At 36.3% G+C, this 22310-nt stretch overlaps 2 protein-coding genes across 5 annotated transcripts; both read right to left on the bottom strand.

The window, feature by feature from the left end:
* Positions 1-1463: 1463 nt before the first annotated feature.
* On the bottom strand, positions 1464-7971 carry LOC148861769 (uncharacterized). Of its 4 annotated transcripts, none has more exons than XM_088982158.1 (8): positions 7724-7971; positions 7449-7540; positions 4648-4799; positions 4307-4440; positions 3348-3574; positions 3012-3218; positions 2562-2642; positions 1464-2031 (listed from the first exon to the last, which is right to left on the bottom strand). In XM_088982158.1, the coding sequence occupies exons 2-8, from the start codon at positions 7499-7501 to the stop codon at positions 1767-1769; spliced, it is 1119 nt and encodes a 372-aa protein (XP_088838284.1). In that variant the 5' UTR covers positions 7502-7540; positions 7724-7971; the 3' UTR covers positions 1464-1766. The 4 variants fall into 4 exon arrangements, with proteins under 4 accessions (XP_088838284.1, XP_088838283.1, XP_088838285.1 ...); XM_088982157.1 differs by having other exon boundaries at positions 7449-7517; XM_088982159.1 differs by lacking the exon at positions 2562-2642 and having other exon boundaries at positions 7449-7517.
* A 4910-nt stretch (positions 7972-12881) lies between these two features.
* RNR2A (ribonucleotide reductase 2A) lies at positions 12882-19177 on the bottom strand. Its single transcript, XM_088986352.1, has 9 exons — positions 18707-19177; positions 17373-17533; positions 16757-16805; positions 16538-16664; positions 14663-14728; positions 14437-14553; positions 14133-14295; positions 13970-14040; positions 12882-13229 (listed from the first exon to the last, which is right to left on the bottom strand). Exons 1-9 carry the CDS (start codon positions 18855-18857, stop codon positions 13118-13120), a joined length of 1017 nt encoding a protein of 338 aa, XP_088842478.1. The 5' UTR covers positions 18858-19177; the 3' UTR covers positions 12882-13117.
* Between the last annotated feature and the right edge of the window lie 3133 nt (positions 19178-22310).

Here is a 22310-nt window from a genome sequence, read left to right as displayed (position 1 = left end):
CTCTCATTAAAGCGCAACTTAAATTGTGATTAGATAAACTAGACATAAGCCAAAAAATAATACTTAAATTGAACTTATATGGGCACCACTTAATTGGAAATTTCATAGAGCTCCATCCTCAATTTTGCTTATAAATAAAGCCCATGCATCGCACAGGTCCTAACTAGTATATATTTAAATCAAATCGGATAGGATATTATTGGATCAGTTAGGGGTGGATCCATATTAGATCCAATGATAATCAGATCTAATTCCAATTCGGACATCGAGATACCGTTTGCGACCCTAAGATCTTAAATGCTTCACCAACAAAGAACATTCATATCAGAAAGCTTGACTCAAAAAAAAAATGCTTAAACTGGAGGATCCTAACCATCTTAATAACTTTATAGTAGGGTCTTCTGGTTTGCACCTTGTGCTCTTTTAAGCTGCACATTACGCTCATAAGGTGGAACCTTATGATTATATTGGCTTTGTGTGATCCATGGTGTTGATTGATGACTTAGTGATTTGGTTTCATTGCAAAGATCAGGTTCACTAAGAATGGGCAAAATCAAGAAGGCAAACATTTTTGTGCAGTTCACACACAAAAATGTTTGCCCTCCTGATTTTGCCCATTCTTGTGCAGTTAAAGATAAAAATTCATTTGCCACTTATGGAATTTGTGCTTTCTCTCGAACTTTTTTGAATGTATATTTTTTATTTAAACCTAGGTCAAAGACTGTCTGTGCGCAAGTGGCTAGTAAAGCCAAATTGTTTAGGATTAGATCTTGTTGGTGGGGATCTCCACTGGGCTGGTTGAACTCTTTTGTAATGGTTTCTCTCTCTAATATATCCTCTTTTCAACCATCAAAAAAAAAAAACAAACATTTTTGTGCAGTTTATTTAACAGAGTTTGTATACTTAGAAATCTCAAAATCACATAATACATTTAACATGTCAAGTTTTCAACTTTGATCTTTTCTCTCAAAGAATATAAAAACTAAAACCAGCACAAATGCAACCAAAATACAACTAGTCCACCCACACCAATTCATATGTAGTTGGGTTCATTAGGCAGACGGGCAGAATATGGGCAAGCAATTCATGCATGGAAATAGTAATGAGAACTGAGAAGCATCATACGGCTTGGTGGTACAGGGTAGAGAGCACCATATAGTCCTTGTTATGCAGTGGGATCTCCTGCAAGCAAAAACTTTGCATGGCCATCCAGCTGCACATTAGGAACATCTCCCCATAAATTTAACATGGGCATCCAGTCTAAAAGCATGGGCATCCAGCTGCACACTAAGAACATCTCCCCATAAATTTAACATGCAAGACTAAAGTAAGGGAGATATTCTCGATGTGTGGTTGGATGCCATGTGTGCAGAGTTTTTGCTTGCAATAGGCCCGGGCTTCTTTGTTACTGATTAACAAATGACTTGTAATATAAAGGACGTAAAACCAACAAATAAAATGAGTGAAAATAAAAAATCAGAATGTTTCTTCCTTTGTCCTGGATAAAACAACCCCAATTACACTGTCCTTTTCTTTGGTATACATTTGCATTTACAGTTATCGGATCATCTGATAATTGCCATCCCTAGGATTAGTTGATTACCACTTTCCAGCCTTTTGTTGTAATCAAGCTTTAGCCTCCATGTCAATTTGAACATGTAACTTGAATATGAACAAAGAAATCGTAGCTCCTTTCCATATTCCTATGCAATTTATTTAGGAGAACATCCACATTTTCCTGTATGGAGAAGAAAAGTTACAAGCACTCAGGATTCCGTTGGTTTCCTTGAATCCAAACACCAACACCTGTAGCTTGATCTTGAAATCTTGAAAAGTTCATCTGGGGACATCTTCTCTAGTTGCTTGGGCTTCCATGAATCAAAGCTTTTAGTATAGATCTGAGTATACTGAGTTAAATCAGGTGTCAAAGTTCCTTCCATTTGATGATCTTGAGCATTCATCCTCTTGTAAAGCCTCATAGCAGCCACACAATCCTCGTATGGGTCATGTACTCCAGACTGAATCTCAAATCTGTAAAGCCATAGATCCATGATTAAGAAGAATCTATTAGGAACTTTAGTAGCAAGAACTTTCATGCATAATATTTTTATTTGGCATGTAATGGTCACTATGTTCTATATTTAAGAATGATAGAAAAACAATTTATGGCTAAACATTTTTAAATCATACTAACTGGATAGATTCTTCCCATTAGAACTGGTGACTGATCACTTGGGTGGAATCAGAAACTTATTTTTGAATGGAAGAATTGTAAAGTGCATGAGTACAAGGACACATCTGGGGAATGGACAATGGCAAGCTACAAAAACTTGTAAGGTTACCAACTAATAGGACTCAATTTAAATTAGCAGCTTCATGTCCTCTTCCTGTTGTTTATCTGGTGATTTCTTCTAACCCCCTTATATGTCTGACTTCCTACATTTTTATGGAATTCTTTACCACTTTCATTCCTCGCATTTTCCCCCTTAGATGACCATGAGTTTGGTTGCTACAAAAGTTAAAATCTGGTAAGTAAAGAACAGATGAGAAGAGTGACTTGCCCTAAATATGTCTTTGTGAGGTACTTGAGTGAATGGCTGACCAGATTTGTTTTCATCAATGGACAGTATTTGGCAGTATCCCTGCATAAAAGTTAAGGACGTCTTAAAAGTAAGAACAAGACAAAAAAAAGGAAAGAAAGTAGATCTGGTAAAAGGAACACCATTCCTCTAAGAGATGCTATACTAAGCCATGAACTAAAGAACCTGAATAATGCATAAATCAGGCAAGTTCTTGTTCATTTAACAACTTGTATAAAATGTCACATCCTTCTTGTTGAGAAATGGGTCACTTGTCTAATGATAGGTATTTGAATCAGGGGCCAATATATGTACATGAAAATAAAGGTCTATTGATGATGGTAAGCTTCATTTTCATTATCAATTCTATAAAGACCCAATACATTCTCATTTGATTGGACTTGCCCAATCAATGCTGGGAGTAGTGTTTACCTCAATAAGTGGTCAGGGTAGTTCATTCTCAGGCAATCCAAGTCATGTTCTAGATCATGACCCACAAGAAGTCTGGCTTTCCCCCCTTCCATTCGCATTCTCCATATGGCCTCCCCATTGTACAATATCTCCTGAATCTTCTCTTGCACTTGGTTGAGTGGCATTGCATCTCTTAAATGCTCTTCTGTTAGGCCAGTTATGTCATATCTGATGGTGTTCAGCAGAAAAAAAAAAGTGAAATGAGATTGATAAGAAGACCTACCAAGATTATCACTTAGTGGGATCAGACATGATAAGATACTCATAAAAAAACAGACATGATAAGGGGGGAAAAACCTATAATTGGTGACAGGAATCAAAGGTTTCACAAAAGAATGGAAGATCACTTTCTCATTTTCATCAATGAGGCACACCCTTGCACAAAGATCAAGTGATCCATCACTTCCACCACCGACCATCTCACAATCCATAGCAACCACTTGAGGACCTTGGCTCGTATTATCAACACTGGGCAATCCCGAATTTTCCATTTCAGAATCCATGGAAGGCATTCTGAGAGGCCCCTATAAAAATTTGAAAAACTTTAAGGGCATTGACCAGTTTATCAAAATTGAACAATAATTTAATACATAAATGGTCACATCAAACACATACATATAGGAATACTAACCATGGGTCAAACTCATCTTTGAATATGTCACATCATGCAGGACACAATATTTAATGAAATAAATTCTTCCACACCATAAATTGTTGAAGAAGAAAATCAAATCCATCCCCAACTAATTTAAGTCCTTTTACTTCATCTGTAAAATTTGTAATCATTGTGCATGTGATGTGCTGCTGTTAAATCCATGGTTTTCAAAACCAGACCAGACTAGAAAACCCAGGAACCGGTCAGGTAACCAGTTCCATTTCACCCTAAAACTGCTTTTTCTGGCCAAAACCATTGATTTGGTCAGCAACCCGCTGACCCGGATGGTCAAACCGTCGACCCAGACAACAGTTTTTGGCTGTTTTTATTTTTTTATTTTTTAAAGTCAGAATGGGTCATCCATTCAAACTGGACGGTAGACCGTTCGATCCAGGAACCGGTCCCCAAAACAGTTCCCTGTCCGGTCTGGTTTTAAAAACCTTGGTTAAATCTTTAAGTGTTGTACTTTCTCTCTATTTCTTTTGGCAAATATTTTATGGTTCGAAATAAAACAAATTTTTAAGAAGCATAAAAAACCAAAATTTTCAGTTAGAAATTTGTGATTTTACTCATCAACTAATAATCTATCTATTGAACTTACAATGGGAGCAGGGGAAGATAAGATACACATCTCTTTATGTGCGTTGAGAGCATCAGGGCTCTTAAAGATGTTCAAGCAAATATTACAGCCTTGGGCAACGAATAACCTCGAACAATTGGCTTTTGGCAATGGACCTTGACAAGATATGAAAGAAATATAAACAAAAGACATGAATATAACAATTAGAATTATTATGCCCATGACAGGCATTAGTAGTTCAATAACTCTAAGGCTGCATGAAGACAAATAATAACAATAGTTACTTTTGTTTTCCATTAGCCTTGTTATTATGTGGCTGCAGCAACAACCAATCAGATTATAAAAAGGCAATCAGTTCTCACCTGTAAGATGCTCCCTCAATGATTCCAGTGATTTGCAGTGCTTTTTACAAGCCCCACACTTGGGCTCATGGATTGAGTGGTATGACACCTTCATGTGCTCAATGAGATGCTCCTTTTTCTTGTATTGCTTGAAGCATGCTGAGCACTTATGCCTGTAAAAAGCCATTGGAGTGAGGGATCTACAGATAATCACATTATTGCCCCAACTGTTCAGTTAGGGAAAAAAGAAAATAAATAACCTTTCAAGAACCACCCTACTTTATGGATGCATGCTTGTACAATTTAAGTTAGAAATACATCACAAACAATGGTTTTTGATGCAAAGAAACAGAGGATAAGGATAAGCAGAAATTTTTTTACCACATGAAGCCTCTTATAGCATGCACAGGGAAACATACATAGACACCAGGGTAAGTCCCAATTGACATGTGTGTCTATGGAAACTTCCCTTAGTTGTCATACAAGGGTACCCACTAAACATGAAATCAATACAGAAAATGTTGAAAGATCATTATATTAAATAATATACCACATCTCTCAAGCTTGAGCAGCTACTGAAACAAAATAAACAAAAAGGGAGAAATGAAAGACAAAAGTGTGGCACAACTGTTCTAAAGGAATACTTCAAATAAAAATAGGTTTAGACCCAAATTACTGTTCTACACTACAAACAAGTTTGCTAAGATGGAGACCACTAGAGAAAGAATCTTTTCTTACACTTTCTCCTGGCTTTTCTCTCTTCTGATCAGTTCAAAGGTTTCAGCTATTCTGATCTTGAAAAGAAATTTATTAGAGATTGTACATTCCTCTCACTTTGACAATCAGCCCGGACAATCCAGCACTCCAAGACCAGACCTAGATTTCTTACTGAAGTTTGATGGCAGAAGTAGATCATCTCCCAACCAACCACTAGCGGCTGGCACCGGGGGAATTTTTTTAAACAGAGACGGTTCTGTGATTTGGGCTTTCAGTGGCCCAGTTGGTTCTGTAGATGCTTCAGAAGCTGAAATCAGAACTTTGGTGATGGGTCTGAGAATGGTTAAGATCTCTTCATCTGAACTCTGTGCTCATTAAGGGGGATTCCAGAAATGTTATTAATTGCGCTTCCCACCCAGAAAAGGGCCCTTGGAGGTTGGGTCATTTCCTCATTGAGATCAGAAATAACCTCTTCTCTGCATTGCGACTGGCTTTAGATGGATATCTAGGGAGCTGAACTCAATTGCAGATCTTTTGGCTAAATCCGGGGCGGATAGAATTTTTTTGTATAGTGCTAATAGTTTGCCCCCTTAAGTGGGGTGATTTTATAGTTGTGAGACCCTGATGGTTGTTTGTACATCTTCTCATGTACATCCCCCGCTTTGCCCCTTTTGAATACAATAGTTATCTTTTCTCAAAAAAAAAAAAAAGGCCAAGGTGATAGGATAGACACTTGTACCCTGAAATAAATATAATAATTGATACCTAATCTATGGTTCTCAGCTACAGACAGGGCTTATGGGAACAGATGGACATAAGGGAACTTTAGCCTTTTATTATATAGGTATTAATTATTATATTTATATTATAATGAAAGAAGAAAAGGGCATAAAAGATAATAAGGAGGTGGAGCAAGGGGAAAAGATAACCCACCAGAGAGATAGACTATTAGTACCATAAAAACAGAAATTCATGATAACCCAGAAAATTAAATCCAGCCCCCTGCCCCTGGCCCCCCTTGTCCAAAGCCCATAGGTCAAATTTTCACTTTGAAATTAAGGAATCAAGGTTTCAAGTTTCAACATGCTCCTTTTTAAAAAAAAGGTCATTATCAATGTTGGTCCTACTTAACTGGGGTCTTTGCCTCTTTAGGAGGGATGGACTGGATACAGACCTAACCTTTGGCTTTTTTTTTTCACAAAGTGGCTGCTCATGGATCAAACCTGTGCTTTTATACTTAGAAGCCAAAGATTTTACCGTTGCACCAAACAATGACCCCTTCAACATTCCTTATCGCCATTAATAATAATAATTTCTGCATCTTCAACATATTCCTCATCTCCACTAACAATAACAATTTCTGCATTTGATTCCTCATCTCCACTAACAATAACGATTTCTGCATTTGATTCCTCATCTCCACTAACAATAACAATTTCAGCATTTGATTCCTCATCTCCTAATGAAATAATTGCTTGCCTTCCTTGTTGCAGCCTGATGCTCCTCTTCCTTTAACAAATGAAAGTATTCCTTGGATTTAGCATCTCCCAAGGAAAAAACTACCAATTTCTTTGCTAGAGCGACATGCCTATCTAAGGCCTCTGAGCTCTCATCCCATTCAGCAACTTTTCTCACCCTATCCACCTCCACCACCTCTTCTTCCTTATGCATCATTAAACCAATGGTATTAACTTGATTAGATATAGTGTTCTCACTTTATCGTTCAAAGTCCCCAGAGGGTATCAATTACTCCTCTCAAATTAACAAGCTCCTTCTCGTCTGAAGTATATCAAATAAATATACTGTTTAAGGCCTCTGGGTTCTCAATTATCCAGCTGAGTAGCTTTAGTGGCTTAGAGCATTTCACAATCGATAATAAATTTTGGTTAAAGATAGAGATAATAAAGTGAAAACAAGGAGATTAGTTGAACTACAACACAAAGAAAAACAAGTCCCGAAGTTAAGCATATAGCAATTCTATAAGCAAAAAAGAAAAATGAAGACTATAAACGAGCATAAAAGTGGTATTGAAAAACCAAGTATTGACAAAAAAAGATAGAAAGAAATAAGAAGTCAGATAAAATTTGAGTAACAGAAAACCTAACCTTACAGTTACAGACAGGGTTTTGGGAGGATCTTCTCCGGGACCCAGATCCATGAAACCCAAAGCAGCCCTGCAACCACCTGAATTATAAAACTGGAAATGGCGGGAAGAAGAACAACGTCCTCGTTAGGGTTTTTATGATTTTTATATTTATACTACCACAACTGGGATCACCATTTGCCAATGCCACTCCCATACTAAAATATAATAATAAAAATGGTTGATGATATCAGAGAATCAAAACTGAATAAACGATTTAGATACCGATTAACGTACATTTTTATGTGGAGCACTAGAGCACTTGAGCTCTTGCTCCGAGTCATCACGTAATACTTGTAGCGTTTTACATCGCTTTTTTTGTCATCTCCTGTTCGATGCGCGTAGGGGTGGATTCGAATCTATCCGAGCCGAATACTTGGTTATTTTAGCTCCATCGTAGGAATAGAATTAAGCTCGACCTCGAGTTAGATTAGAGTTAGAGCTCGCAAGTTTGAGCTCAGTTCAATTCGACTTCGACTATAAGCGAAGTTTTTATGAAAAATAAAAATTATATATATAAAATTATTATTTTTATTTTTTAGACAAAAAAATTAAGAATTATAAAAATTATTTAATATTATATATATAATAATTATAAAAATTATTTTTATTTTATATACAAGAAAATAAGAAATATAAAAATGATTTACTATTATACATAAAAAATAAAAATATTATTATATATAATAAAATTATTTATTATATATGTATGTATGTAATAAAATTGTTTATTTAATACTAGGCTCGCAAACCTCACGAATCGAGCTTTATTGGGCTCAATTAGCAAACAAGCTTATATATTGGGCTCGAATTCGACTCAAAGCTTGGTTTAAACCGAGCCGAACTGAATTCGAATAGCTCATGAAAAGTTTAGCTCGTGGACACCCCTAGATGTGCCCCCTTAACATCGCTATCTTACCATGGGATCACCGTCAGATCGCTTAAAGGAGCAAAAAGGAAATAAACAAAAAGGGTGGTGATGTGGGCTAAGTCCAGGAATTGCAACGGGGTGGGGTAGTGATAGATAAGTTCTAGGCTTTCAGCGATTAAAGCACTAGTAAAGTAATAACAAATCAATTAACAATTATAAACAATTTATGTTTCATGTCACAAAATGCAAATTTCTCAAATAATTCAGATAATCAACTATGAAGAAAGAAAACATGTGAATAATCATCCATATAATTGGATATTAGATTTATGGTCATTTAATAGTTTAGAAAAAAAGAAATTAACTTTGTTAAGTTTTTTTTTATCACTAAAATAGCATTACTATTATAAGAAATATCTACATCCAAACAAAAGTCCAAATAAGGAGGTGGAACTCCCTCCCACAAAATGAGCATGCGTATTACTTGTTCTAATAGCATATTTAACTAAAAAACAAAAAAGACCAATAATTTCGTCTAGTAGGGTTGTAAGTTGGACCGGGTTAGGTCGGGTTGAGGGCAACCCTAGCCCAACCCTAAGTTCTAAACCCCAACCCTAACCCTAACCCAACCCGACCAACCCTAACCTTAACCCTAACCCCAACTAAATTCCTTCGACCCTAATCCAACCCAACCCAACCCAAAGTCAATTTCAAGTTGGGCCCAACCCAACCTTCTTCCCATCCTTTAAAATCTTATAGAATTTCTCAATTTTAGATCTTAACTCAATTTTCACTACATATATTAATCCTATGTTTCAGTAGTATTTGTTTATTGACGTTATCTTTTTTTTTTGTTCTTTTAGTACAAAATTCAGAAAAACAAGTGTTAGAAATGACTATAGTTTATTATGAGTTATGACTTACATTAGGTCTTTCTTGAGCGACAAACAACATAGAGGAGATAAAGAATAAAATTTTCAAAAAACATAAAATAATGTTATTAAGGTTTTAATATTTCTGTTTAGGATTAAGTGAATTGATTATCTTAAAAGAAATGCATGATATTATATGGTGGGGGCTATACAAATGTCATGCATCTAAACAAATCAATGTATGTTATATATTACATATAACATATATTTATATATGACATGTATTATAGAGTTGGGTTCAGGTTGGGTTGGGTTGACTAAGGGGTCAACCCTAACCCAACCCGAAGTAAAGTCGGGTTCATGAATTTCAACCCTAACCCTAACCCGAACATCAACCCGACCCGACCTGACCCAACCCAACTTTTTCCGGTTGGGTTCAGCCAACCCAGCCCAAGTTGCAGCCTTATTGTCCAACAAAAGATAATGAAAATAACTTAGTTAAGTTGATCTATGTAAAAAAGCAATAAAAAGAAAATAATTTGATTAAAAATTAAAAAAAATAACAAACTTGGGATGTTAGATTGCGAATAATAAGAAAAATCATTTGATATATCCAAGAGAAACTAAGAATTTGCATTGAACTCTTCTAAAACACAAAGAGAAACTAATAGAACTTTATTTTCCTTATTGGTTTTTCATTTTTACTCTTTTTCTATTTGTTGGGCTCGTAATTCCTGAAATGCTTATTTCATATATTTTGAATTATAAAAATGCATATATATATATATATATATATATTGCATGTAATCACTAGATAATCATTGATACTTGAGGCTTATGCCTTTTTATGCCTCACACCTTGAGGCTTAAGACTTATGCTTCATTCTAACAAAGTCTTAAGCCTCACACCAAAGTTATGAGTCAAAATATGTGCACGTCACCTCAAGGCCAAGCCTTTTAAAACAATGGATTGGATTAAATGGGATGTGGGCCAAATACAAGTTTGATTTGTTAGTCTTAGGATCCAATTCAAATTATTTGTTGAATTAGAGATGTACAACGGAGTGAACCGAATTCAGCAAGGTTTTAAAAATTGAAAAGGAACCATCCAGGTCAAGTGGTTCAGGTGGGTTTATTATATTGGAATATTAGGGCAAATATCCATTGCTCGTTTAGTCTTTTACATATGTGGTTGTTGGTAGTGACACTCGACTAAAAAAGAAAGAAAGAAAGAAGAAATGAAGGAAAGAAAAGAAAGAAGGAAAGGAGAGAAATGAAAGAAATAAAGGAATTAAGGAAGGAGGAGGAGGAGGAGGAGCATCTGACGTTCACCGGTGATGGCAGCAAAAAAATGCAACTTGGGATATCTCTGATCTCAAATATGAGAGATGAGAACTAAGATTTGGCCTCTCTCTCTCTCTCTCTCTCTGGGATGATCTTAAATCTAAGATCATTTTTTCTCAGGCCCTCATATCTCAATCTCCTCTTCTTGTTAAACTTTGAACCATTGTTTAGGTCGAATGGGTCAATGGTTTGATCACTTGAGTCAATGGTTCTTTGACTAAATCAATGGTTTTTTGGCCCGTGAACAGGTTAAGGGTAAAATAGAACCAGTTGCCTAAATGGTTTCCAACCAAATGGTCTGACTGTTCAGGTCAACAACAGTTCGAAAACATTGAAATTCAGATAGGAGTATATCTGATTTTGATTCAATAATATACATCCTATATCTGATCCGGTTTGATGTTCTAATAGATCTCACAAAGATTAATCCAAATTTGAATTTGCTAAGGATGTTGGATATGTAAGTCTGGTTTGATTCGATTTAATTACCCATAGGTCTATAAATACTAACAAATTATTAATAGAAAAAAAGGAAAAACAGTGTACACAAAAGAAAAATAAAAATCAAATGGGGTTATGTATGTCTTTTTATAAACACCATAAATAATATAAAAATCAACATATATATACATCGGATAGGGCTGATTCAAATTCGATCCATTTTTTTTGAACAAATCATATTTTCTTTTCCAATTCAATTTGAAAATCCAACTAGGGGATAAAAAATAGATTCAAATTGCATTGATCCATTTGCACCCTACACTCATGGAAGTAATTATCACAAACATTAAATTGAAATTAACTTATATTATATATAGAATAAAAATAAAACAAATGATTAAGCACATAACATTTAAACAAATTTTATTAATAGGTTATATATATAAAGAACAATCAAATCTATTATATTATATTGGGTAGGAATGGATCCAGAATCAAATTCAAACAAACAAATACCATTTGCAAGTTAACTTGGCACATCCACTCCTTAAAAGAGCAGGATCATATTCCAGACAGAAGAGTTGCAAACACTATGAAAACCAATCAAGAGCTAACATGCGATTGTAAACTGAATTGGGTTGGATCAGGCTCGGATTGGACCCACCCAAGTTGCAGCCCTAATTAAGGTCAAATCCATTTGATAATTTTTGTAGAAGAGAAAAATGGGAAGGAGTGCAATTTAATAATTTTAGCAATAATTTTAATTGTGAACAGATTCAATAAATCATGCTTTTAAATCCTTGACCTATCACTTATGTAGACGTCTCATGACTTGTCCTCTCCCAATGCTCAGATTTATATAGAGGTGCAATCGAATAGTTGGGGTTTAAAGTTTGAGGGCTTGGTTCAAGTTTGATTCTAATCGAGTTGAAATCTTAGAGTAAGTTCAATTATTCAAACTCAAATTTAACCAATATAAAATTTGGCTCAAAAACCTCATAGGCCTGACTGGATTATATATTACAAAATTAAATTTTATATTATAATTTATAAAACATAAAATATATTAAAATTTTGAGCTTTTGAGCCGAACTCAAACTCATCACCTAGCTAGTCAAACGAGCTCAAACTGAAAAATAGAGTTTGAATTAAATTCTCAAGCATATTTGTATTTTAATTGAACCGAGCCAAGATATACCAAATTTCGGCTCAACTTGATTATACCCGATCTATATATTTCTAGCTTCAGAAGACCAAGACTGGTCTAATCTGGTGTCTAGATTAGCATTTGGTTTGCTGATTTTTTCTTAAGGCTGCGTTTGGAAAAGATACAAATGGAGTGTAAATCTCGGTTCAGGGTAAATTTGCACTCTGTTTGGAAAAGATACAAATGGAGTGTAAATTTCTGTTTTACATTGACAAATGACAGATCAATGCATATTTACATTGATAATAAGATGTAAAAGTACACCAATAAAAAAGAAGCAAATTTACATTTAAGTGGGCTTTTGATAAAAAAATAAAAAAAACATATGTTTTATTGGAATTCGTGTTTGCATCCATTACAGCTAAAAGTCTGTTTGGTAAGAAGGTAAACTTGTCAATGAAAAACTAACCCAACTTTGCAATTTATATGAAACGTTCTACAGTCTACATATATGCATAGTTTCCAAACGCAGCCTAATGTTTTTTCTGAGTACCACTGAATGAGTTTACAAAAGAAAAATAAATAAATCCTTGATCTACCCTTTGCAACCCAGCATGTATTGTAGGCGGATGACATTGTTAATCAGAAAATCTATCAAATAGACAACTCAATTAATTACCCGCATTTTTAACTGATTAAGATGATTTTGGACAGGCCATATGACCGAAGGCAGAGTTCAAATAGTCAATATCATCCAATTGCAGTATTTATCCTGTGCATTTGGGTCTTCTTTTTCTGATTTGGTTTGAGCCAAATCTCAGAAAATTTAGAAGGTATATCATACTCGAGGAAGAATTTAAAGAAAATTTTACAGTAAGTAGTCATTACAAAATTTTGATGCCTTGTTAGCAATCTCTTCAATAACTGGGGAGTAGAATCCAAGGGAAGATTCAAGACTAGAAGTCTTCGTCCAGTTTGAAAACATAGTTTCCTCCATCTTGTAGGCTAGACATAACAGAAGCCTTCTGATAGTCACCCACCCTTCTCTCAAAGAAATTTGCTTTTCCTCTGCGCAACCAAACAAATAAACCAAAAGATGAATACCAACTTAGAAAAAAGTTACAGTGAAAACAAGCGCACACTGGTGCATCACTACATATAACCAGCAATTGAAATAACAAGGAAAAGAAACTATACAACAGTTGTTGGGCCAACCATACAACCTTTTCAACCTAAAATTATACTAATTGTGAAGCCTTCATCGCTTCACATGGAACTAATTCTTGAACAGCTTAAAATATGAAGTCAAGTCTTGAAGAAGCCTGCAAATCAGGAGCTTATGACTGTCCTATTGGTAGAAGGCCATCCAAATGGTGGTTCACCAGTTAAATGGCCAGATCAAGATTCAAGAATCTAATCTCTAAGCATGACATAGGACATTGGGTGAAGCCATCTCAAACCAAAAAAGAAGCCAACATAACCACCATGCCTATGTTATAATCTCCATCAAATCCAGGGGAAAACTATAAGTTCTCATTACATGTCTGCAAATAAGCTTCACCAGGAGTTTGAACATGATGTAATCCCATGTATATGCAAACATAAAAACAGATGATTCAGATATTAATTTAGTGGTTTAAAAATCTATATTACCCAGATACAGAAAGGATGAAGCTGGACATGGTATCTGATACAGAATTTACACCAAAAATTGAAATATCCAACATGAATCGGCACCCTTGTACAGGTATCATAGTCAAAAAATCAGAAGACTATACAGAAGATATATTTGAAAACTCAATACTCACTGCAAGGAGATGAATTCCATCCAATCAAAAGGATTTTCTACATTGTACTTTTTCTGGTACCCTAATGCAACCTGAAACATTAAAAACAGTTACAGCTAATACATAACAGGGAAAAAAACTCTAAGTCAAAAATCAAAGATCAAAATGTATGTGAAAAGATTACCAGTAGGCGATCGGCAACAAACTTTATATAATGGCTCATGAGAACTGAGCTCATGCCAATTAATGCACATGGGAGAGCTTCACAAACAAATTGAGTCTCGATTTCTACAGCTTCATGCACAATATGATGAACTCTTTGCGAGCTTAGTTGCTTCTGTAATAAGCTGTAAGCAAAAGGAATTCATTTTTCATTTTCATTTTCTTTTTTAGTGGGGAAGCTGGGATTGAATGCATGACCAGAAAGAACAAATAAACACCGAGTAGAGCAAGCCATGTAGCAAATGTGAAAGGTAAACAAGGTCCACCTGTACAGAAGGCAAGCAAAGTCGCAGTGGAGACCCTCATCTCTGGAAATAAGCTCATTTGAGAATGTCAATCCTGGCATGAGCCCCCTCTTTTTCAGCCAGAAAATTGCACAGAAGCTGAGAAGAACAATAAAAACACGATATCCTTGTATTTAAATAGGTAGATACTATACAAGGCCATTAGTTTGTAAAAGTAGGAGATATCATGAAGGAGAAAGAAGCTTACCTTCCTGAGAAAAATATTCCTTCAACACATGCAAAGGCAACAAGTCTTTCTGCAAATGAAGTGGAGCTGCACATCGGAAGCGGCACAATGGGAAAAAGGAAAAAGGTTGAACTCACAAAGTTTATCAAGCCAGTTAACCAGTACACAAAAATTGGATGCAAATAAAAGACATAAATGGTCCAAACCTAGGCTCTTGATAGAGCACAATGGCAGGACAAGTTTCATGTAACCCCAAATAGTTGGGATTAAGGCTGAGTTGAGTTGGATTAAGTAATTCCAGATCTATTTGGGGAGCTCTTTTGCAGGCTCAGTGCAGCTTACCTACCAAAATGGAACAGGAAACACAGGTTGAGTTTCCAAATACCTAATGTGATGGTATAAATAACATTTTATTAGAATGAAATGGAACCCACCATGCAAAAGTCTTGATGAGATAAAGTGAAGTTTATTTGATCATTTCTTCTTCTTTTTTTTTTTCTGCTACAAGGAATAGGAATGTTCTGCAAATGTCCTCTTTGATGTAAGATAAAATGTCAAAAAGAAACTCAGAAACTGATCATAGTCCAATGTTCTGACAAGATAACAACCTCACTGTTGCATGAAATTTAGGCGTTAGAATAGTGCTTCTGATTCTTCTGTTTGGCTATATGCCATATATTAATATGTTATGTTTGTGCCTTGAATTCTTTGTGGCGACCCACTTGATGAATTCGCTCTGAATTAATTTGAGAAAAACCCGAGGCAAATTTTCATAGTGGTTTGTGGTAGATGCGTAACCACAAATCACCATTGAGGGTGTGGGGGGCACAGCCCCTGCAGCGGTATGGATCCGACCCATATTCATCTTATAGATCCGAACTGAATATGAAAAGTTATGTATTTCGGGGGGTTTCTCTCTGGTACACAGAGTCTGAGACGAGTGAGGCACCGAGTGTATTTGGGGCTTAGGGTTTTTCTGTGAGAGCACAACTTTATATTTCTTCTCCATTACCTACTTCATAGTGGATTTCTGTTCCTCTTCGCCCGTGGACGTAGGCTATAAGCCGAACCACGTAAATCTATGTGTACTCTGTGCTTGTTTCTCTTTATCTCTGTTTTACTTTCATTTTGAGTGCCATTTCGAATTTGTTTTCTTGGGTTTTTCTGCAACATAATATATAGTTGAGGGGAGATTTATGGGTATACAGTCCTGGCAACTCTTACTAGAGAACCAGAATTTAATGAAGCTAAATTAAAAAAGTTTTAAATTTTAATCCAAATGAAAATTGGAGGACCTACAGTCAAACACACACACACACACACACACTCAGACCCCTGTGTGCAATTGGGATTGACATATAGTATTTAAAGGGACATGAAATGCCAAAGAGGAAAATCCTGGAAGAATGAACTGCCTGAGGCATCTATCTGAGCATTTGCCTGAGTGGATTAGTAATCTCAATAATATTATACAAGATAATTTCATCTAACACTTTGTAGATGTTATATGCAACAGGACCACACTTTGCACAAGCAACACACATGCATATAGAAAATGCTGATAAGGAGGAAATGTATATACAAAATATACAGAAACGCAGAAAAATAAAATAAAATCAAGATGAAAACAACAGAAAAAAAAAACTTTATTTAGAAAAGATTAATTTAGCACAAATGACAGAACAACATGGATATTAACTCAGTATACACTACACCAGTAAAAATGAAGAAACAAACCAACCAAAAAATTTGATGCAAAAGTCATGCAGATAAAATATTCAAATTTGACTGCAAGAATAAGGTTCTAAAATCAAGAATATCATATTTACCATCACTAAGGTTGACTTCTTTACATCCTTTTCTTTAACCATATCAATATTTACAATATGAAAATACCTTTGAATCCAATCCAAGGCCCACTTAGCCTTTCTAGCAACAGAAGGAATGTTTTCAATGGCATTGAACAACTTGTGCTTCTCCTTTGGGTCCTTGATGTATGTCTCCAAAAGTAAGCTGTACATCTCTGGAGAAAAAGAATCATGAAAAGGATCCAAAATCAAAATTTGAGCATCCTTGACAGAAAAGAACCCACTCACATCACTTACAAATCACTACCAGAATGAATGTTCTCCATTGCAATTTGAAACCCATAAAATGCTCGAGCCTGCAGAAGATGAGAGGTATTGCCATTAGCTTGTTTCAAGCAAGAAGCACAGAAACTGGCATCCACATTCAAGAATAAAATAAACTTTTTATGGAGAAGAACAAGCTACCACAGTAAATTATAGTATATGACATAAATATTAAATACACATTATTTGTATTTATATTATTGTATAAAGAATAAAATGCTATTCCTTGTTAATGGCTAAGTTTTTCCTATTCAATAATTGAAAAACTAAAAGAAAGAGAATTCCAATTGCTATTGTCCCAAAAGAGAAACTTGTTTTTCTGCTTTTACATCGTTTCCTTCAGAAATGACTGTATGATCTCCAAATTTCATATTGACAAAAGAAAGAAATCCAAACCTCTAATGCTCCAAGATGTAAATTTGCAGAACATAAAATTGAACTGGTCAAACATGGAAAAATATGGCATTATCATTGTACACTTCAAAACGTTGTAAATATTAAGGAAGAACACTGATCAAGATATAGTTATCTTATCGACTATATATTAAAAATATAAAAACTACCAAGGTAAAGAGAGGTTGCATGGGCAAGGAAATGACCTCTGGAATTTGAACATCTTTTAGAAATCGAGCGGCCAAGTTCTCCAACACGATGCCATCAGATGCAGCAAAAAATGCTAGTACATGGCTTATGAAGTGTTTCTCAGAATCAGACAGAGCCTTCCACTGTTGAATATCATGGGAGAGGTCAACCTCTTCGGCTGCAAGCCCATTAACAAACTATCAGCAGAAAATTTTGAATGATATGGAAATAAGGAACGTGCAAGCACTGGCACACACACAGAGACAAAGATATCTTCCAAGAATAGAATTCAGTTAATCATAAGAGTGAGTGATTGGAGAATCCTAACTTCAAATGGGTTGATCACTTTCTCTATATGATCTATGAAAAACATGCTGGCCATAAAAGGGACAAAAGTATAACAGAAACATTTGAGGTGAGTGACTGGAGAATTCAGTTAACCATAAGGTGAGCGATTAGAGAATTCAGTTAATCATAAAACTGAGTGACTGGAGAATTCTAACTTCAAATGAGATGATCACTTTCTCTACAAAATGTATGGAAAACATGTTAGCCATAAAAGAGGCAAAAATATAACTGAAACATTTCAGGTTGAAAACTTTCCTTCTCTTTTTACATAGGAAAAAAACCGACCTTCAAGGAATCGAAATTCTAGGAGCCCCAAGTCGACAGAACTGTGAAAAGACAAAATCAACCAACAAGAAAGGAAAGAGAAGTATGAAACGAATAACAAGCTAAGAAAACCAGAAGGATGATCGTCACTATGGCATGAGAATAATCATAAACACAAAGGTCTTGGCACCGTCGTGACAGGGGATTCAAATTATGAAAAAGAAGGACAAGTTCTAACTAATGAAATAGATGATAAACAAGAACAGAATAGTACGAGAGAGAATAAACCAGAACAGAATAATCCTAACTTATGAAATAGATTTCCCTTTTGTTGTTTTTAGGGAAAGTAAAGAATATACAAGAACAGAATAGTACATAATTTGTTACGCGACAAAAAAAAATAAGTGCAAAAGGAACGAAACGGATAATCAACAGAAACGTCTAGGACAAGAGAGAGCAAGGAAGACATTGACCATTGACGAAACATAGATGGACTCAATTCCCAAAACAAGAAATACAGGAAAACACCCCAAACCACAGAATGTTATACGTGTGTGCAAGTGAAAGAGAGAAAGTAGGGAAACGAACAGATTATGAGATTACGGAACGAATTCGAAATACATTAACAGATAGTTAAAAGTGAAATTGAACAGAAGAAAGAAGAGAAAAGAAGCCCGAATTCCCATACAACAAAGATAGAACATTGGAAGACAGACAAGGAGACAGGGATAAAGAATACCAGTCCAAAAACTAGCTTCAGCTTTCTTGTACATCTCCCAGAGCTGTTTGTATCTAACAGGGAACATACAAAACGTCTGAGACTGTTCCATCAGAATTGGCTCCTCTTCTTGTTGCTCACAGTCACTTCCTCCAGTTTCCAGGGAATCCATCTCCCAGAATTTCGCAAATTTCTCAGAATTCTATCCCTCTCTGTACCCCTGTCCCTTGTAATAAAACGGAGCAGTAACTCTAACCCCTACCAAAACCCAAAAAACACAAACACCGATGACAAATAGGTAGAACGAAGATGTGACTCGTGAAGTTGAAATCTTTTAATTACGAGGTGAGAGGTCCCCGTCCTCCCTTCACAACAATCGTCTACCTTATTGGATAATCTATTACTAATTTCGGATAATCGCTTTTTCAGACGCGCCCGTGATTTCACTCGCTCTAATGTGCAGCTAGCTTAGTAGCTATTGACGACTCGGCTAAAGATAATAATGAGGTGGCCATGCAGAATTCTAATTTCCGTGAGCAATCATCCCCCCCACCAAATTGCCCTCCACAAGTGTGTGGTGCCACGAGTTAGCACTGGATAGCGAGTGACATGGGCGGAGTCTGAGCGCGATTGTCACTTGCCATTGGTTAAGAAGCATCTCTCCTCCCTACTTCTCTTCCGTAAATTTTACTGAATAGATCACTTGTGCTGGCTGAGGAGTGACGAGTGAGTGATGTAAATTGGTTAGACGAATCGGGTTAAGTAGCGCCACGTGTTTACTACATCACCCTCTATTCAACTTCAAAGCAAGTTTTAATACATCAATCACGGTAGGGATGCAAACGGTTCGGATCGGAATTGAATCGGAGTATTCGAATCCCATCCGATACTGTTCAATCCGATCGGATTCGAAGACCCAATCAGATTCAATAAGATTCAACTTGAATTCGAATCTTATTGGTAAGTCGGATTTGGATCTGATCCGCTCTGATTTGTTTTCTTTAAAAATTAATAAACTATTAAAAATAAATAAAATATACTAATTTAAATAAAGTAAAATATATATATATGTATTTTTTTAATTTTTTTCATCATATATATACATATTTTTTTGTAAAAAATAAATAATATAACAAATTTATAAAATTATAATATAAAAATATATTTATAAAAAAATAAATAACATATATATGTGTATTATATATATTTATATTTATAAGTATATAATGTATATCAGATCGGATAGGGGGTGGTGATCTGAATCCGATCCAATTTTTTATGGGATCATATTATCCAATCCAATCTGAAGATTCGAACAAGGCTGATTCAAATTCAACCAAATAGGATTGGATCTCGGATCAAATCAGATCATGATCTAATCCATTTGCACCCCTAAAATGACCAAATCCCTTTCTGACTAAGATAAAGCAAGTAGGGCTTTTGCCCCATGCCCCATCATGTGTTGTTAGCAACTTTTTGTTGCGGTGCAAATTTATATTGATATAAATGCATGAGAGTGCAAATACACTCATGTAAAATTTGGTTTGTTTTTGCTTTAGATTTGATCTTGTCTTCTTTGTTTTTAAAAAAGTGAATAAGATGTAAAGTAGTGGATTTCCCTCCTTATATACAAGAGAAGATAGCTCAACTATCAGTGCCTTATACTCAGTTTCATTGTTCGAAGTTCAGAATGTGAATCGGAGAGTGTACTCCAGTTTCACTTCGCTAGGTCCATAGAGGATTAGTCTATCTCCACTTACACGTTGGTTGGAAGAGTTGTCCACATAGAGGATCCAGGGCTCTTCGTTCCAGGCTAGGTTGGGTGCCACACTAGTAGTAACCTCTAAGGTGGTCACAAGCTCCACAACTTCAGAGGTTGGCGTGCTAAACGCACACTCAGCGACGAAGTCTGTGAGGACTTGTGCCTTGATCATTGGGTGCGAATCAAACCAAATGTCGTACTCACTAAGCTCGATTGCCCATTTTGTTAACTTTCCCGAGACCTCGGGCTTCTGAGAAACTTGCCTCAGAGGTTAATTGGTTAGGACTACAATGGTGTGGGCTTGGAAGTAAGGGCGTAGTTTGCGGGCTACTAGCACCAACGAGAAGGCCAGCTTCTCAATATTTGGGTACCTCATCTTGGCAACATGTAGGACTTTACTTACGTAGTAGACAAGTTGTTGCACCCTATTTACCTCGTGAATTAAAACCGAGTTGACTACTCATCACTCGCTGAGAGGTAGAGTTTTAGATCGTCTCCGAGTTTCGGCCTAATCAACAAGGGCGGTGAACTTATATACCTTTTTAGCTCGTCAAATATGAGTTGACACTCTTTGGTCTATTCAAAGTTTTGGTTCTTTTTTATGGCTTTGAAGAATGGAAGGCACCACCTAACCGACTTAGACATAAACCGGTTTAGGGCAACTGCCTGTTAGCCTTTGGACCTCTTTAATCGACCTAGGGGGTCTCGTATCTAGGACGACCTGGATTTTGTCCAGGTTGGCCTCGATGCCACATCGGTTCATTATGTACCCGAGGAACTTGCTAGACGTGACCCCAAAGATGCACTTGATAGAGTTGAGCTTCATGTTGTATTTTTTTAAAATATCAAAACCATTGTTTAGATTGGAAATTGAAGAATTTGAAAACTGAGTTTTCACAACCATGTCATCAACATATGCTTCTATTTTATTTTCAATTAATTCAGAAAACACTGTTCACAAGTTGTTGGTAGTCGCTTCAACGTTTTTTAAACCAAAGGGCATAACTTTATAGAAGTACAAGCCCGTTCTAGTCCTGCCCCTTGTGACTGCTCCATTAGCACGTACGTTGTTGTTGACAGGGGTGTTGTTGGAAAATGCCGTTAAAGGTGTAGCTAGGGAGAGGATGTGAGAATACGACTTTTGTGTAGCATTCCCACAGATGACACTAATTGATGATGCACGATATGGTGTTCCCAGCTATCTGATAGCTCGGATGCTGGGCTGAGTAGGCCTTGTAAGAGAGAAGTAATCAAACTGTCCAAGTTGCTTGACTTGGGGTGGGCACTCCGATGCTTAAGTTAGCAAACTGGTATTTGATTGCAGGAGAGCAAGAGAGCTAATTCGCACGTACTTTGTGAGGTTAGAGGTTAGGCCCTTATATAGGCGAGCTGTCGTTAGCCTCATGAATCGCATCTAGGATCTCCGACCTGTTTGGTTCGGAGGTGGTTTCATGCTTGGAGGTGGACTCCATGTAAGCGAGTAACATTTGTCTAATCCCGCCCAAAGTGGGCAGGGGTACAACTAGCTCTTTCAACGTGGCATCGTGATCTCAAGGAATATGGAGGTGATTGCCCACTTAAGATGGAGGTCACTCAACACGTCAAGCAAGTCGCTAACTAGAGTCAGGACAAGTCGGTGGAAGCAAGTTGCCTCTTACGTTGACTTAAGGTCTTGCCTGGTTGTTCTTAGTTCGGCTTACCGAAGTTGTACTGAGGTCGTTAGGGCGGTTGTGAAGTGTCCAAAGTGCACCTGGGGTCTGCTTACAACGAGCGGGGGTACAACAAGCTCTTTCAACGTGGCATCGTGATCTCAAGGAATTTGGAGGTGATTGTCCACTTAAGAGGGAGGTCACTCAACACGTC

Source organism: Nelumbo lutea, chromosome 4 (genome assembly GCF_056320005.1).
Source record: "Nelumbo lutea isolate HS-2025 chromosome 4, American lotus-T2T, whole genome shotgun sequence".
NCBI lineage: Eukaryota > Viridiplantae > Streptophyta > Magnoliopsida > Proteales > Nelumbonaceae > Nelumbo > Nelumbo lutea.
The sequence above is the reverse complement of the archived record's forward strand: the minus strand, read 5'-3'. Positions and strand labels throughout refer to the sequence as shown.

Bases quoted from the DNA above. Each gene is read 5' to 3' on its own strand.
- LOC148861769 (XM_088982157.1), bottom strand. From the start codon at position 7,770: ATGACTCGGAGCAAGAGCTCAAGTGCTCTAGTGCTCCACATAAAAAT. The intron at 4,800-7,448 runs GTTAGGTTTTCT...GGCTTTTTACAG, and splicing joins ACCCTGTCTGTAACTGTAAG to GCATAAGTGCTCAGCATGCT. The intron at 2,032-2,561 runs GCAAGTCACTCT...ATGGCTTTACAG, and splicing joins CTCACAAAGACATATTTAGG to ATTTGAGATTCAGTCTGGAG.
- RNR2A (XM_088986352.1), bottom strand. From the start codon at position 18,857: ATGGATTCCCTGGAAACTGGAGGAAGTGACTGTGAGCAACAAGAAGAG. The intron at 14,296-14,436 runs GTGGACCTTGTT...TTTTGCTTACAG, and splicing joins TTTGCTTGCCTTCTGTACAG to CTTATTACAGAAGCAACTAA. The intron at 13,230-13,969 runs GTGAGTATTGAG...TTGGTTGCGCAG, and splicing joins ATGGAATTCATCTCCTTGCA to AGGAAAAGCAAATTTCTTTG.